The sequence below is a fragment of the Lissotriton helveticus genome, chromosome 3_1 (genome assembly GCF_964261635.1).
Source record: "Lissotriton helveticus chromosome 3_1, aLisHel1.1, whole genome shotgun sequence".
Taxonomy (NCBI): domain Eukaryota; kingdom Metazoa; phylum Chordata; class Amphibia; order Caudata; family Salamandridae; genus Lissotriton; species Lissotriton helveticus.
The window spans coordinates 423537902-423553760 of NC_136061.1; the positions used below are offsets into that span (position 1 = coordinate 423537902).

Consider the following 15859-nt stretch of genomic DNA (forward strand, 5'->3'; position numbering starts at 1 on the left):
AAAGGGGATGGTCTGTTACCATGGTTCCTGAGGGGACTAGAGTGTTGTATTCTGGGGTGCCAACTTACCTGTTACTCTGGGAAGGTTAGGAGGGCAGGTAAGGCACTATGAGCTAGTACGGATTCGGGCTCACAGGGACTGATGCTTTATGGTGACTCAGTTCCTACATACTGATGTTCTGTGATCCCTTGAATAGTTGTGTTTCGAAAACAGAATCCCTGCTACATGGCACCACCAACGTTTGGTCTGATACTGATTCACAGGTCTCCGGAGTAGTGCTTTTGCATGTCCATAATAACCTTACTCTTGCCCCAGGGACATCGTTGTATTCGGAATTAATCCTCCAAAGTATTTGGAAGCACCAAATTCTGTTGGTTTTTCATGCTGTAATGTTTATAAGGATAACCTTTTTTTGAGTTGTGCTTTGTTCCGTTCCTCTTGTCTCATGGAAGTGCTAGCACCTATTGCAGCATCTCCCTTTCCAATTTGGCCTCAGGCTCCCTGTGAGCCCTGGGTCAGTGTCACACAGGTCCTAAAGTGTTGTCTATGTTTAATGTTAGTGACTTGTCACCAGGGGTCAATCTCAATCTGCAAATGGCTTCTAGTTTAATCTGTTCCTCATTCCGTGTGATGGGACGACGTGAGGTACACCAGACAAAACAACATGGAAAAAACATTTACAGCCCGTTTACGCCATTAGAGCAGAGTTTGTGGCGCCTCCCCAACGATGTGTCATCTTGGTGTTCTCGGAGTGTTGTAGTTATGGTGTGCTTGCTTTGCACTAACTGTGCACTAGATATCCGGTTTTTCCAACCTTCCTAGCACTGGCCTAACTCAGCAGAGCCCTCTATCCAGTAACCACCCAGGAACAGACTGCAGCATGGCCTTCAGTCAGGAGCTACCCTCAGGGTAGAGAGCTCTCACAGACACTTTCTGTAGAGTGTGGTAGCTTCTGTTTGCATAGAAGCTGTAGGTCAAGGCATCGGGTAAGGGTCTAGGCCTGATGAGGTCTGGCACTTCAAAACTGTGTGTACAAAGCAATGATCTCAGTTGCTAACTCAACGGGGTCTCAAATAGTACAAGCTAAAGTCCAAGACCTGTGCCGCCGCTTCGGTGAAGTGACGGATTGGACATATCACACATCACATATCAAAATATTTACACTGAGACTTGCTCAGGATCACACTGAGTGCAGCAGGGAGCGTGAACCTGTTCAAGTGAATATTGGTCATGCCATGTAATGTTTATTGCAGCCTGTATTTTCAGGCGGATTCGCCCTGGTTATTTTAATTATCTGTATTGGTTTAATTTATGCAGCAAATCGCCGGCTGAAAGCAGCACACCCAGTGTACCCTCATAAGAGGGCGGACCCTTACTGTCGTATTCTGACAGACTCCCCATCATGCTAGTCTATGGGACCCCCTGGGAGTGTCCCTCACTTCCGGCACTCGCCCTGTGTCTGGCAGGTGGAAGCCACAATCTTATATCTGCCCCATCAGTAGCCAAGTTTGGTACACAAGGGTACCATCTTAGGGAGCACAGAAGGGGTGGTCTATGCCAAACCCCAGGAGTCTTTACAGCAGGACCCTTGGATGTAAGCGATGCGCCCTGATAGTCCCTCTGGCGGTTGCAAGCCTGAGCAACCGGGGGCTTGCCTGATGATGCTCTGCCCCTAAAAAGGCGTGAGTATTGAATCTGGACTGATGGTCCATGGTATTTAAGGGAACACATTTCCCAAATAAAATTGTTGCACAGAATGGGTTGCTTCACAGTGCCGTTTGGCTAATCAGGCAGGTGGATAGGCCGGTGGCTCATCACAGTTTGCCCTTGGATCGCCCGTAATTTAACCCACCACGTTGGAATATTTCATTTATGAAATAAACCTGTAACAAACAATTTTTCCACCAAACCATATGTTGTGTGATTTATTTAATTCAGTGTATACTAAGTAGCGATTTAACTTTGTGAGTGAGGGTTGCGGATTTCGGCACTATGCCTCTTGTTTAGTACATAAGGGGTGATCCTTCATGTGCAGTCTGTCTCTCAGGGGTGTCCTTCCCCGTCCTTCTAATCTCAATGTCTCTGTTCAGTCTTTCCTTCCTCCTCCCTCTCAGCTTTCTCTCTCCCTCTCAGAGACCACAACTGTAGTGTTAAAAAGGGGGGTTCTTCAAATCAAAAGCCCCTTTGAGCCTGTTTTATGCAGGCCCAGGGCCTTTGGGTTAATGAAGAGGGCTCTGAAGAGGGATGCAATAAAAAGAGGGCCCCCAATCCACCTCTGAGGACTTCCAGGCGACCAGAGCCTGCAGTGCTACAGCGAGGGGGCTTGAGATCCGAAGGGAACAGGATGTTATGATACTAAACTTGTGTAGTGCACAAAGAGGTTTGTTGGTGAGGTTTTGTTGATATTATCATATAATTCAATAGAACAAGAAAGATGAACAAGTGAAAAATCTCTGCTGTAATTTGAACGCGTAACCTTTGCTGTTACATAGTCCCATTTTATGTTTGACAAAATAGCTGAGGAACATTTTTAGTTAGCAAATATTTAGTTTTGCTCCTCATCTTAACTGTGGACTCTCACGTACCTGTGTTGGAGGGCCATTTGTTTTAAAAAACATTTAAAAAAGCTTTAGTAGAGTAAGGTTTCATTCGCAAGTAACTACCAACGGGGGCTCCTCCGCTATGGCAGAGGAGAATCACCCCCAAGCTGTCTCAAAACACAGAAAAGGAAAAATGAAATGATAATAAACATGTTTTATTATCGTTTTATTTGTTTTTTCCTATACCATGTTTTTGGAGTCACGGCCATGGGGGATGACAGGCTGCAGGAGGAGTGGTGGGCATGATGAAATTACCGTCTGTCTGATGCCGGCCAAACCGTCATGCGCACTAAAGCGGTCTCTAACCCGAGCTACATTGCCGGGTTTGAGACAGCAGGCACAGGCTTCCAGTCTCGCTGCGAGTGCAAATTCGAAGTGCCCAGGCCAATCCTGATGCTTCTCTCGTGACGTGAGAGCTATGTCATGATTGGCCACAGTGGAAATATTGATGAGCGATTTAAAAAAGGGAAGAAAGAGTTTCTAATGAAGCTTAAATAACTGAAAATTAAGCAGATAGCGCCAGATTTACAATGCTCAGTTTTTTTATGAGCATTTGTTGCTTTGTTGTGTATGACTACCTAGCGCATAAGTTACCCTCTAGAATTCGAAGTGTGAGTGTACATTTAGTTGTTGAATGTGAAAATATACTAGGTGCAGTTTTTTCACTTACCAAAAATAGATATGGATGAATTTTATATAAAAGAGAAAAAATACATCTGGGATAAATGCTGCCTCAAATATTAAAAACAAAAATAATAACCCATTGACGCCATCAATCCTAGAATCCTAGTTGGGAATGCCATTAACACCCTCTATAAATTAAAGATTTTGGGTCTCCTTCATAAAGCCTACAGCTATCCTTATTTTTGCAGTGTGAATCTTTTCTGGATTCCCATGCTGTGCATTATTCCGCCATCTAGTGGTTATGTCTGGAATTGTAGTATTTCTTCAGTTTTGTGGGGTTATTTTTGTGGGCCTTGACATACCACCATTTGGTGTCCTTCTGTGACGTCGAGGTGCTTCTCCCGGAAGCTCCCACCTTTGGTCGCCTTCTTCAGATTATTTTTTTCCGCCTTTGGGACTGGATCGTCACGGAAGGAGCTCCAAGCATTTGGATGGAAGATTCCAAGAATATTGAAAAAGTTAGTTCTATAGGTCAGTGATACCTACATTCGATTTTCCGCTCGTCAATTCCAGCATTCAGCGTATGCCGAAAGGTGAAAACAACTAATCTTCGACGAACAACCGGAAAATGCGCATGCATGGGGCTCCCGCCTTTCAAGTTTTGCAAGAACTGCCACCACAAGTACGCGCAGAAAATCAGCATCCAGCTTGAAACCTTTGCCTCCCACTCAATCACCAAAGTAAAGACTGCAACGCGTGCTCGGCCTTCACCCCGAAGACGTTGAGAGTGAGAGAAAGGCAGAGAAGTGCCAACTACAACATGCAGGGACAGGGCCCTCCACCATCACTACGAGATCTGGGCCTCTCCAGCGAAGAAGAGGACAATGTTGCAGAAGGGCCTGAAGTTGACGAGGACACAGACGTCCAGGTCATAATGATCGAGATACGTCAGCCCCGAAAATAGTTGAAGAGTCACAAAAAACGGACTCAAAAGCCTCGAGAGGAGCCTCGGCGTCGAAGCAATCGACGACCGCAGAAGCATCCAAAGATATGCTGCCCGTCGGATCCTTGGACAAGAACTCCATAACGGCATAGACCCTTGAAAACGTCAAAAGACAGACACGATAAAGACGCTTTCACGTCGACAAAGAAGAGGTCAAAACAAGCTTCCGCGAACGCATCGGCAAGTGCAAAAGGGAAGGCCGAAACAAGCGCAGCCGATGTAAAAAAGACAAGGAAGCGCCTCGAAGCCAAAATAGCAAGCATACTACAGCGCAAAAACGATTTCGACGACCGCTTGAAACAATTCAAGATTCCACCACAGGCTTCTACAGAAGCAGACAAGGTCGTCGAGATGTTAGACTCCAACGATACCCGAACTGCTCGACGAGCAAGAGGAAGAAGACTACTTATTCGATGAAGAAGGGGACGAACACGCATATGTGGAGTCTGCAGCCTCGTAGACTTAGGACTTCCAATGGCAAGAACTCGATTCAGAATCACCAGAAGAGGCAATTGATACATATCCCTCGAGACCCTCACCGCCTGATGACATTGGAATGTACAATCAGTTGATAAAAAATGCTGCAGAAACCTAAGGAGTGTATTTGGAAGAGGAGAAACCACAGACCTGCTTTTTGTTGGAAACCTTGATGCCAATATAATCAAGCAGCCAATTATGTCCAATGCTATCAAGTGTGCTAGATCAAGGAAAGGAAGCATTTAAGGAGCCTGCTACATGCAGGGTGGTCACACCAAGAGGTGAGATCAAAAGATCCTAACTACATCAAAGGGTCAATCGTGGCTGACTCTATTATCACTTCCACAGCAAGAAAAAGAGCAAATGTGCCACCCAATGCTGGCCCACCCCCAGACAAGGAAAGCAAGAAAATATACCTAGTGGGAAGAAAGGATGATAGAAGGGTTGCAAACCAATGGCGCATAGCTAACTTGAATGCGTTGCTGAACCGTCATGCCTACCAACATTAGGAAGAGGTAGGGGATCTGCTGAAACACCTACTGAAGCATTTCCTAAAGAGGGCTACCCACTTTGTGGAAATTGGAAAGATTTTTGCAAATAAATGCTTAAATTCAGCTCTGGATGCTGCAGAAACATCCAGTAGACAAATGATGATCGGCATCACAGAGAGAAGACATGCTTGGCTGAGAATCTCAGGTTTCAAGCCAGAAGTCCAAAACAACATAATAAATTAACCTTTCAATGGAGAACAATTATTCGGAAGTGTGGTGGACGACAAGCTAAATCAATTGAAAAACGACGACGACACAGCAAGGTAGATGGGCGCTCTGCAATTCAGAGGCATCTGTAGGGGCACCCCATCCAGGAGACCAACAGGTAGAGGTGGCCACCAACCAACTCCCTCACTCCAATCATACCAACAAACATACCAATGAACAAGCCAAACTCACCAGCTGGGTCAACAACAAAGCTGGCAGTACCAGCAGGGAAGACAGTCCTTCCGTGGGCTCCCTATTGGGAAGGGGCCAACATCAGCAAAGAGGTGGTCCACAAACTACCACCAAGTGACTGCTCTTCAAAGAGGGCACACGTAAAGAAAACATCACAAACTGTACCCACAGCATTACAACCACCTGCACTCAACACACACCACCTATGGGAGGCAAACTAAAATGTTCCTCCAAGAATGGAACAAAATAACAGACAAATGGGTCTTAAACATAATACAATTCTGTTACTGCATAAAGCTAACCAGATACCCGCCCAACAAAAGACCAAAACCAAATATACATTCACAAAATAAATTATCTCAACTAAAAGAAGTCCAAGAAATTCAAAAGAAAGAGGCAATAGAGCAGGTGCCTCACAAGGCAAGGAACAAAGGCATTTACTCAACATACTCCCTAATTCCAAAAGTAGATGGGACACTATGCCCAATATTAGACTTAAGGATCCTAAACAAATACATATAGACACAAAAGTTCAAGATGACAACGCTGCAGGAGGTGATGACCCAATTGCAGCAAGGAGATTACATGGCAACCATAGACTTAAAGGACACCTACTTGCACATCCCCATGAACGAAAAACACAAACACCTATTAAGGTTCGTAGTCAACAAAACACACTATCAGTTCAAGGTGCTAGCGTTCGGACTCTAACTGCACCAAGAGTGTTCACAAAATGCCTAGCAACAGTAGCCACACACCTAATTAATGTCTATCCATATCTAGACGACTGGTTAGTAAGAGCAAGCACATACCGTTGCTGCAAACAGCATATATAAAAGGTGATACAAACACTAGTTCAGCTGGGGTTTTCAATTCATTGGGAAAAATAATCACCAGAACAAGTAAAGGTGTTCCTGGGCGCAAACTTAAACACAGTGTTAGGGAAGGCATTCCCAAACAGCAAAATAACTTTAGCCTTGCTGAAAGAGACGCCTCTCTACCAGAAGGGGCATCACCCGTCAGTGAGGACAGTGGTAAGGATACTAGGAATGATGGCGTCATGCATTCCTTTAATTCCCAACATCTGTCTACACACGAGACCTTTTCAAGTATGGCTTCAACAACAATGGTCACAGTCAACAGAGGGTTGGGAGGGTCTAGTGGTTGTTACACAAAGAATTCATCAGGAGATGGCATGGTGGAACAAGATGAACATATCACGGGGCACAGCTTTCACACAACCAACGCAAACAGTGACCATAACAACGGATGCTTCCCACAAAGGGTGGGGAGCACACATGAACAATCTCAAGGTGCGAAGATTGTGGACGCACCAGGATGTAGTGAAACACATCAGCTTTTTAAAGTTAAAAACAGTGTTATTAGCCTTGAAAGCATTTAAAAAACAAATCTACAACAAGAAAGTGTTGATTCAAACAGACAACACAGCGACCATGTTTTATATAAACAAACAGGGGCACTTCAGTTTCTAGCCCTCTCTACTTTAACCCAAGAAATTTGGAAATGGGCAATCCAAAAGAATATAGACATAGTAGCGATACACTTACCAGGGAAGAACAATATCGAAGCGGACAGACTGAGCAGACAAACATCATCCCATCAGAGGGAAATTAATCAACAGGAACTCAAAAAGATTTTCAAAAAATGTGGGACTCCACAAATAGAATTATTTGCAAAACCCCACAATGCAAAATGCCCAAACTTCGCATCCAGGCAACCTTGCAATCAGTCCCTGTTAAATGCCCTATGGATGGACTGGTCAGGGATATTTGCTTATGCTTTTCCCCCGATCCCACTACTCCACAAAGTAATCCTCAAATGCAAAATCAGTAACATGACAATGATTCTCATTGCACTACCAGGCCAGGCCAGGCAAACTTGGTTCTCGGAGATAATGGACATATCTCAGGGAACAATACACAAACTACCAAGAAGGCAAGACCTATTAACCCTGCAAAACGGATGGGTACTACACCCAGAACCAGAAAGCTTAAGCTTGGCAGCATGGCTCCTGAGGACTTCAAATTTGCGCTCCTCAAACTACCCAAAAGTACAATGGCTGTTCTCAGGGAAGCAAGAAAACCAACAACAAGAAAATGTTATACAGCAAAATAGAAAAGATACACGCAGTGGGGCCTTAAGAAACCGCTCACAAACACAATTACTAAAGAAAGAACAGTTCTAAAGTACTTGACTCATTTGCTGCACAATAACCCAAGCTATGCTTCCCTAAAGGTGTACTTAGCGGCAATTGTAGCATACACAAGAGGAGAAACCGGGAGCAGTTTCTTCACTACTCATGTGGGCAAAAGATCCCTAGAAGGAGCTAAAAGAATAGCACCACCAAAAATGGTGCCAGCACCTACATGGAACCTAAATATAGCTCTAACACAATTAATGAAAGCACAATTTGAACCGCTACATAAAGCAATGCCACAAAGGCTAACTCTATAGGCAGCTTTCTTAGTGGCAATCACATCTCTACGCAGAGTTAGTAAACTACAGGCTCTAACATTGCAGGAACTCTACTTCCAAATACATAGTGACAGAGTGGTCATGAGAACAGATCCACATTTCATGCCAAAGGTATCACAATTCCACGTAAATCAAACAATACAAATTCCAATTTTTTTTTCAAAAGACAAAAGCAGAAAGAGCTTTGCATACACTGGACGCTAGGAGAGCGGTCATGTACCACGTTGAAATAACCAAGGAGTACAGAAAGACAAAACAATTATTTTCTCCTTTGCTAAAAGCTTTTTAGGAAGACCAGTAACCAAAAAATACCATTGTCAGATGGATTGCACAAACTATTCAATTATGTCAAAAACAAGCCGGTGAAGCATTACAAGGAGCGCTAAGGGCTCACTCAACAAGAAGGAAGGCAGCTACAATCGCATTTCTGCCAAATACTCCAATTCAGGACATTTGCATGGCAGCACCCTAGTCTTCCATACACATAGTTACAATGCATTTCTGTGTGGACATCCAAATGAATAAGGAAGCACAAGTGAGACAAAAGGTCTTAAATCATCTATTCACAAACCAACGCTCATTTTCCACCCAGCCCCCACTGGACTAGCAAACCGCTACAAAATCTATGCACAGCATGTGAATCCAGAAAAGATTCACACTGCAAAATGAATAGTTTCTTACATGTCGGTATGGTTTTGCAACTTGAAGAATTTTCTGGATTCACTAGCGAAGCCATCCTCCTCCGCCAGAAAGATGACAGGAGGAAATATATAAAAAGAAGGAACAATGAAAAAGTAAAAAAAGAATCCGAAGATGGCGTGGTGGTATGTCGACGCCCACCCAAAAAAAAATGAAGGAATACTACAATTCCGGATCCAACCACTAGATAGCGGAATAATGCACAGCATGTAAATCCAGAAAATTCTTCAAGCTGCAAAACTATACCGACAGGTAAGAAACCATTCGTTACTTTGCCCCAGGGCATCATCATATACCATTTTTTTGTCCTCATTCTACAAAACATGTTTGTAATTCAAGAATGTAAAGCCGGTCGGTCCGAAAACTGCAGCCCAGTATGAAAAGAAAAAAGAAACCCGGTTTCTCCTCATTGAAGGATGGGAGAATTAAACCCCGAACACTTTTTTTCAGCAGGGCTTGTCGGTAATGACCAAGGCTCCTCCTCTTCTATGGGCTATTCACACCTAGCCTTGGCTAGTTCCCCAATGTTTCGGCCAAACGAGCGGATTCGTAATCATTGGACCACTAAGTATAATAAATATATTCCTGGAAAACCAAGTGTGTCCAAAGAAAGGAGTAAGTGTGAAAAGGAAAAAGACAGAACATATGACCGTGAAAGATGACTCTAGTTGTGTTAAACCCAGAGTGATGGAGATAATTCAATCCAAACAAAGTGGAGTCAAAAAGTGTGAACCATCTAGCCCATAAATCCCAGAATTTTGTTTTTTTAACCCTTTTGCTTGCTCGATCGAGAGTTGAAAAACGTTGTACAGAGCGTATCTATTCTCATTTAGTGGGTGAAACGGGTAAGATCCATTTATTACGGATCTCCCTTCGTGCCAAAAGAATCAAAACAAAAATGAATACCTTCTGGTTTCTTGGGAAAGCCAGATTTTCTATCTCACTTGCAATTACCCCGAAGATAACTGTAGATGCTGTTAGCTCAACCTTTCTACCCAGAGTTTCGGAGATGATGTTACTCACGTGAACCCAGAAGAGCTCGATCGAAGGACATTGCTTGAACATGTGTACCTCGTTTACGTTGATGTCATCACACTGCGGGCACTTTTTGTCACTCCATTCCCCAGTTTGGAAAGTTTCAGGGGCGTCCAGTATGCCTTATAGAGAGTGAAAAGATGATTTCTTTTTAGGGGGGGGGGGCAGCTTTTACATATGACCAAAGGATAGATATAGATACTTGCCAGAGAATTTTGAGGTCATCACCCAGCATGTCCTTCTTCCAGCTCTCTGTGAATAGGTTCGATTTTTTTTGTCTCCAGTCTCGATCATTTGCCAGTACCATGCTGCTACTTCCTTTCATGTTGGTCTTGTACAAATTGCTTTTACCAAGTCCCAGTTCCCTACTAGTTTGTTGCCCATTGATTTTGTCCAGCCGAGGATTTGTAGGTACTTGAATCTTGATACTGAGTTATTGGTTAAAGCAGAAAGGCACTGCCATGGGATTAGCTCGTTTTCTACTGTTAGTTCTCCCCATCTTACTATTCCGGCTCTGCGTAAAGGGAGAGCCAGGGCGTCTTGCAGGCATGCAGGGGTGCCCGGGGAATCCCAGATCGGTATTTCTTGATTATAATAAGGTATACCTAGTAGTGCCCTCACTTGAACCCAGACTCTAATGGCAGCTCTAAGGATCTTCAGCCTGGCCTTTTTAAAGAATTTGGGGTGACCAAATTTTAAAAGAAAGGAGTCAGCTTGTGTGTTATGTGCCTTTATTAGGTCTTTAAAGAGAGGTAGGTAGACTTGTCTATCATTTAAGAGTTGGCGTGAGTTTTTAAGATGGAAAGAACAATAATAAAGGTATAGATCAGGAGTGGATATACCGCCATTAGGTTTTTTCTCCTGAGTTTTTTCTGAGAAATTCTAGGATTTTTCCTACTTCCTATAAATAGCCCTTGTGCTTTCTTAAGCGAGATTTTGGAAAATTCCAAGGGGATGGTGTCAAATAAGAAGGTGAACCTAGGCAAGATACACATTTTCAACAGGTTAGATCTACCTATGATAGAAAGAGGGAGAAGCGCCCATGCCTGTAACTGCTGTTGCAAACTGATCTTAGTTTTATCGAAGTTGTAAAAATTCAAAAGAAGGGGCGAAAGGGGGCAGCCTTGTCTGGTCCCTCGAGAAATTTTAAGTTGTTTTGTTAGGTTTCCGTTAACAAGAATCCTAGCAGAGGGGTTTTTATAGAGAGCCTTTACTGCCACTACGAATGTTTCTCAAAATTTGAAGCGATGAATTACTTCTATTAAGAAGGGCCAACTGACCCTATCAAAAGCTTTGGCAGCGTCGAATGTTAAAACTACCAGTGGGATCTGATATAAATTTGACAGGTCTATCGCTCCAATAAGGTCATGCGTTAATTCTTTCAGTTGCCACCCCTTCATAAAGCCCCTTTGATCAGAATGTATTAAAGAGCCAGCAACTTTGTCTAATCTTTTAGTGAGAATTTGGGTTCAGATTTTGTGATCGCTATTTAAGAGCGAAATAGGTCTATATGATTCGCAACTTTGTGGGTTTTTATTTGGCTTCAAGATTATTGCAATTGTGACCTCGTTCCAAGATACCGGTACCACCTTCTGGCAGGGAACCTGAGCCCATTCACATTCCAGGATAGGATGTTTAGAACTTGGGAGCTACCCATAGTCATCTAAAAAGCAGTATCTAATAAGAAAACCTATCAGCTATAGTGTCTTTTTTCCTAAAGCATTATTTTGTGAGTGAGGACAGTTTTTTTATTTTTTCCCCAAATGCTCCCCCATCCTGTGATTGACATGTTTTCTATTATATTTTGTCTTTGGAGCTTTCCCTTAACCTTTCCCTCCCCTTCCCTCCATGGGGGAACCCTCCCTCATCTCTAGAGGCATACTAGGAGCCTTTCTTCTTTGGGCTCTCACCCTCTCATATCGGATAGGGACAATAAGTATATTTTAAATCTTAGTTGGGCGAGCTTTTGACCTTCTGGATCCAAGAGCTAACCTCTTCCGGGTCTCTAAAATTGTAAATTTTGTTGTTCCACATCACCTTCAGGGAGGCGGGGAATTGGAGTTTTGTGGTGGCCCCTAAGCTCTTCAACTCCTGTATCTGCTTTCCCAATTCCCACTGCCTATCCTGTGTGGTGCGTGATATATCTGATCTAATACAGAAAGACCAGTCTCCCTTGTTGTAAACCCCCTTTTCAGCCCCTGTGAGAGGACAGCTTCTTTTATAGAGTATGTTTTGAAATTCACTAATATTTTCCTGGGGTTTTTCTTTCCTGCCCTTCTGTTAAAGGGGTCTTGGTGAATTCTTTGGATATCATTTTCTAGGGTCAACTTCTCGATTTCGGGTGAAGATCATTTAGGAGATCAATTATAAAGGATTTAATATCCCACCCATCATGATCTTCAGCAATATTTAAAATCTGAATGTTATTTCTTCTGGCGCTATTTTCCAAACTCTCCAGTTTGTCTGCCAAGACTTTATCTTTCAATTTTAGTCTCTTGATCTGTCGTGTTTTCCCTAACCTCTTTCGAGAGGTCTTCTACTGTGGCTTCTACTGCTTCCACTCGACCCATTATGTCATAAATTTTTAGTTCCAATGCCTCGCAAGTCCCCTGAATCTTTTGTTGGTTATTTTCAGAAATTGTGAATTTTTCTCTCAACTACGAGATCAAATTTAGGAGCAGGTTCTCTGTTGTGGAGCTGGCCTCCGTTATCTGCTCTCCAGGAGCCTCCCACAACCCCCATGGTCAGCTAGTTGATTTGGCGATCTATCTAGAGTGGAGTCAGTACTCGGAGAGGGGTTTGAGTAGGGGATAGAAGTAACATTAGTGCTGGGATTTATAGTAGCGGAATTATGCTGTACTGGTTCTTGTTGGATAAAACCATTTTGTAATACAGCCACATCATCCGCTAAACATGAGAAGCTATTCTCCAATAAAATCATATCGCTTCTCTGCTCCATAGCCCCTGAGCCTCTTCTGTCGCTGATGTTTCTGGGGGCCCTTGTGTTTAAATTCTCAGGTTTCTCAGAAGTTTGAATTGCATGCGTGCTTGAGGTTCTAGTTTGAGCTTGTACTTCAATATAGGTACGAAGGGAAGGAGTGACACGAGAGCTCACTGAGTTAGCTAGTTTGGGCTATTTATTTTTCGCTTTTATGTTTTTTTTGCCCTCTACCTGTGTTCGGGCGGTCACTTTCTCCACTTGTGTTATTTTTGGTAAAGTGCTGCTTGGGAGGCTTTCAGTGGGAGACAAATCTTGCCCCAAATGCCTTTGCTCCGAAGAGTGTTCCTATTAAGGCTGTTGCTTGTTTGGGATAAACTGCAGCCCCCCTCCACACCCTCCACGGGTTCTAAGCGCCCCGCTAATTGATGTGGCCTGGGAGCTCCGGAATTAGTCCCACTAGACTTACTTTTAGTGTTGCTGCCTTCTAAGAGAGGCCCCCGCGTCCCCTTCCTCTTTATCTTACCTGGGTCATCGGCCTCATTTCCCGCTGTTTCTTTTCCACTGCAGTCTTGTCGACCAGCCGCGACAAAGACCGGTAGAGGGCTTCCAGCACTGGGAAACCCAAATCTAGCTGCAGCCCGCTGTCCTCTAGCAAGCTGCAGTACCGCCTCCGCCCAGATCCCGTCTCGCGGCGGCTCGGCAATTCCAGCAGCCACAGCCGCAGCCTTCGTGCTACCTTCGCTCGAGAGCCCTGCCCGGAGCTCAGGCTCATAAGCGAAACGCCAAAACTGCTCAAACTGCCCAAGAAGTATCGGGAAACGAATGAATAATACAACATGGTCCTTGGAGGTAAGCTTCAAAATCCTAACGCTGCTCTGACTTTACTACATCCATCCTGCACGTCTTGTTTCCCCGTCCGATTAGAGTGGTGAGAGACCGCGACTGCTCAGCCCACACTGACGGCCGCCATGTTCCCCCCTGCCATATATAATATGAACCATGACAAGTCCTCGCTTAAAGTGAAGCTTAACACGTTAGATGGCCAACTAGCAAAGCCAAACTTCTGCTAAAGTTCTGAAGTATCACTTTGTTATTCTAGTCCATGCAGCATGGGTAGATAGGCTGGTGATCAGCATCCAGCTATATTTTTACCTGTGGAGTTCGCTATGTAACTCTTGCTCAGTTAAGAAATTGGTTGCAGTGGCAGAATTGTTAATGAGGTAGCTATCCTAACTTAAACCAAGGTTAAAGAACTGTTTTTGTCTATATCACCCACTGCCTGTTTTGTAATAGAACATTGTTTTATATTAATGTTCATCACAGGAAGATATTACATTTATCTTGAAAGAAATGTTTACATAGAAACCCTACCATCTGTAAGTGATTGTCTCGTCCGTTTCATCCCAAATCAGGTCATCCTGCTCAATTCTACAGTATGAATAGACCAGTGTCTCGGCACACTCCTCCAACTATAGGTGGATCCTTGCCCTACAGACGCCCCCCATCCATCTCTTCACAACCGAGTCTTCAGAACCAGATGAATGGAGGCCCCTTTTATAGCCAAAACCCAGGTAAGGCTGGTTTCACGCAAGTTACCTGTTAATACCCGGTACATTAACATTCAGATGAGCAAAGTATATTAAAATTATAAAGTTCCCAAACCACTGAAAATGTATGTCATTAATGAACTAGCCAAGTGAAGTACACAACATACAAAATTATAATTAAAAAGTGAACACATTTTCAGAGACATATTTGTAATGAATGCATCACTTTTAACAACAGACACAAACATTCAGTAATTGTTAGGACGCTGATTGCTGAATTACCTTAGGTTATCCAGCATTGAAGTGTAACCCCTTCCGTGCCATTGTTGGATTCCCTGGATATTCTTAGGTCGAGCCTGGGAAGTACATGCGCTGCTCTGCGAGCCATGCTGTATTGGAGTATGTACTTGAATCCCCACCCACTCTCCGCCCATATTTGCCATTGGCTTGTGTCATTGTCCTTTGTAAATGTCGGCTTGTCTGTAAGCACTATTTTCTTTGAGCTTCTCTTGCTGCAGGAAAATCTATTGTGCGCAGTGTGTCCACCAGCTTGTTTATCTAACTCGTAGCAAACGGGAGCTCTTTAGGGGCCATGGAGACAGAAGGGGGCGACTAAGCGATGCCTTCAAGCATTTGGAATGCACTAGGTCTCGCATTTGCGAGAGTTTAAGCTATTGGCATTGTAAATGACAATGCCTTTTATTTATGTTCTAAAAACCAAAACAAAAATAAAAGGCATTGTCATTTACAATGCCAATAGCTCAAACTTGCTTAAATACGAGACCTATTGCATTGTAGATGCTTGTTTTTAAATAGTACTGTACATTTATAACACCCTTTGTACCCTGAAGTCATGGAAAAAATGATAGTGTACATTTGAAATTCAGATGCGTCTCTATCCCACAATACAGCCCTCTGTGGCTTGCATCTTTGCTTTTAGAGGCATAGATATGCAAGCAGTACTCTTCTACAGATTCCGAAGAGGCTAGAGGTTCATTGAGAGTCTGAGGAAAATTACCCTTCTAACAAACCAGTATTAGAAGTAAGTGATGTTCTCTTCTCAAAGAAGTATTTTATTATATTGTTGTAGCATTTAAACAGCGTCTCAGACCATGACCATGATTTACATTGCATTATCGCTGGACCTCTATGGGATATCTTGGGTGAGATACATGAGTGTTAGAGACGTGCTCTAAACATGGTGTGGTGGCATTGCTGCACGTAAGCAATGTGAAGAGAGTGAGAATAGACGCAGGTGTGCAAGCAGATTGTTATCTTCTTTAGAGTGGTCAAGATATTAAGAAGAAAACCACAATTAGTTGGATCTGTGAGGCTCAAAGTAGTATAATATACGGATTGCTCTAAACTGCACGCACTGTTAAGCAATAAGAGCAGTATATGTGAACTTCAACCAGGAGTTACAATAGACCCTTTAGGGTCGTTGCATTTAGGTCCTGACCTTGAATTCAATTAATTTCTTCCATTTG

General features: G+C 43.4%; 1 protein-coding gene across 11 annotated transcripts in view; it reads left to right on the plus strand.

Annotated features, from left to right (window-relative positions):
- Positions 1 to 15859, plus strand: part of ABI2 (abl interactor 2) — an 841968-nt gene that overhangs the window by 673149 nt on the left and 152960 nt on the right. For all 11 annotated transcript variants that reach the window (XM_078680278.1, XM_078680272.1, XM_078680274.1 and 8 more), the window contains one exon: positions 14238 to 14396. In XM_078680278.1, the coding sequence (XP_078536404.1) occupies positions 14238 to 14396 (159 nt within the window). The remainder of the gene's footprint in view (positions 1 to 14237; positions 14397 to 15859) is intronic.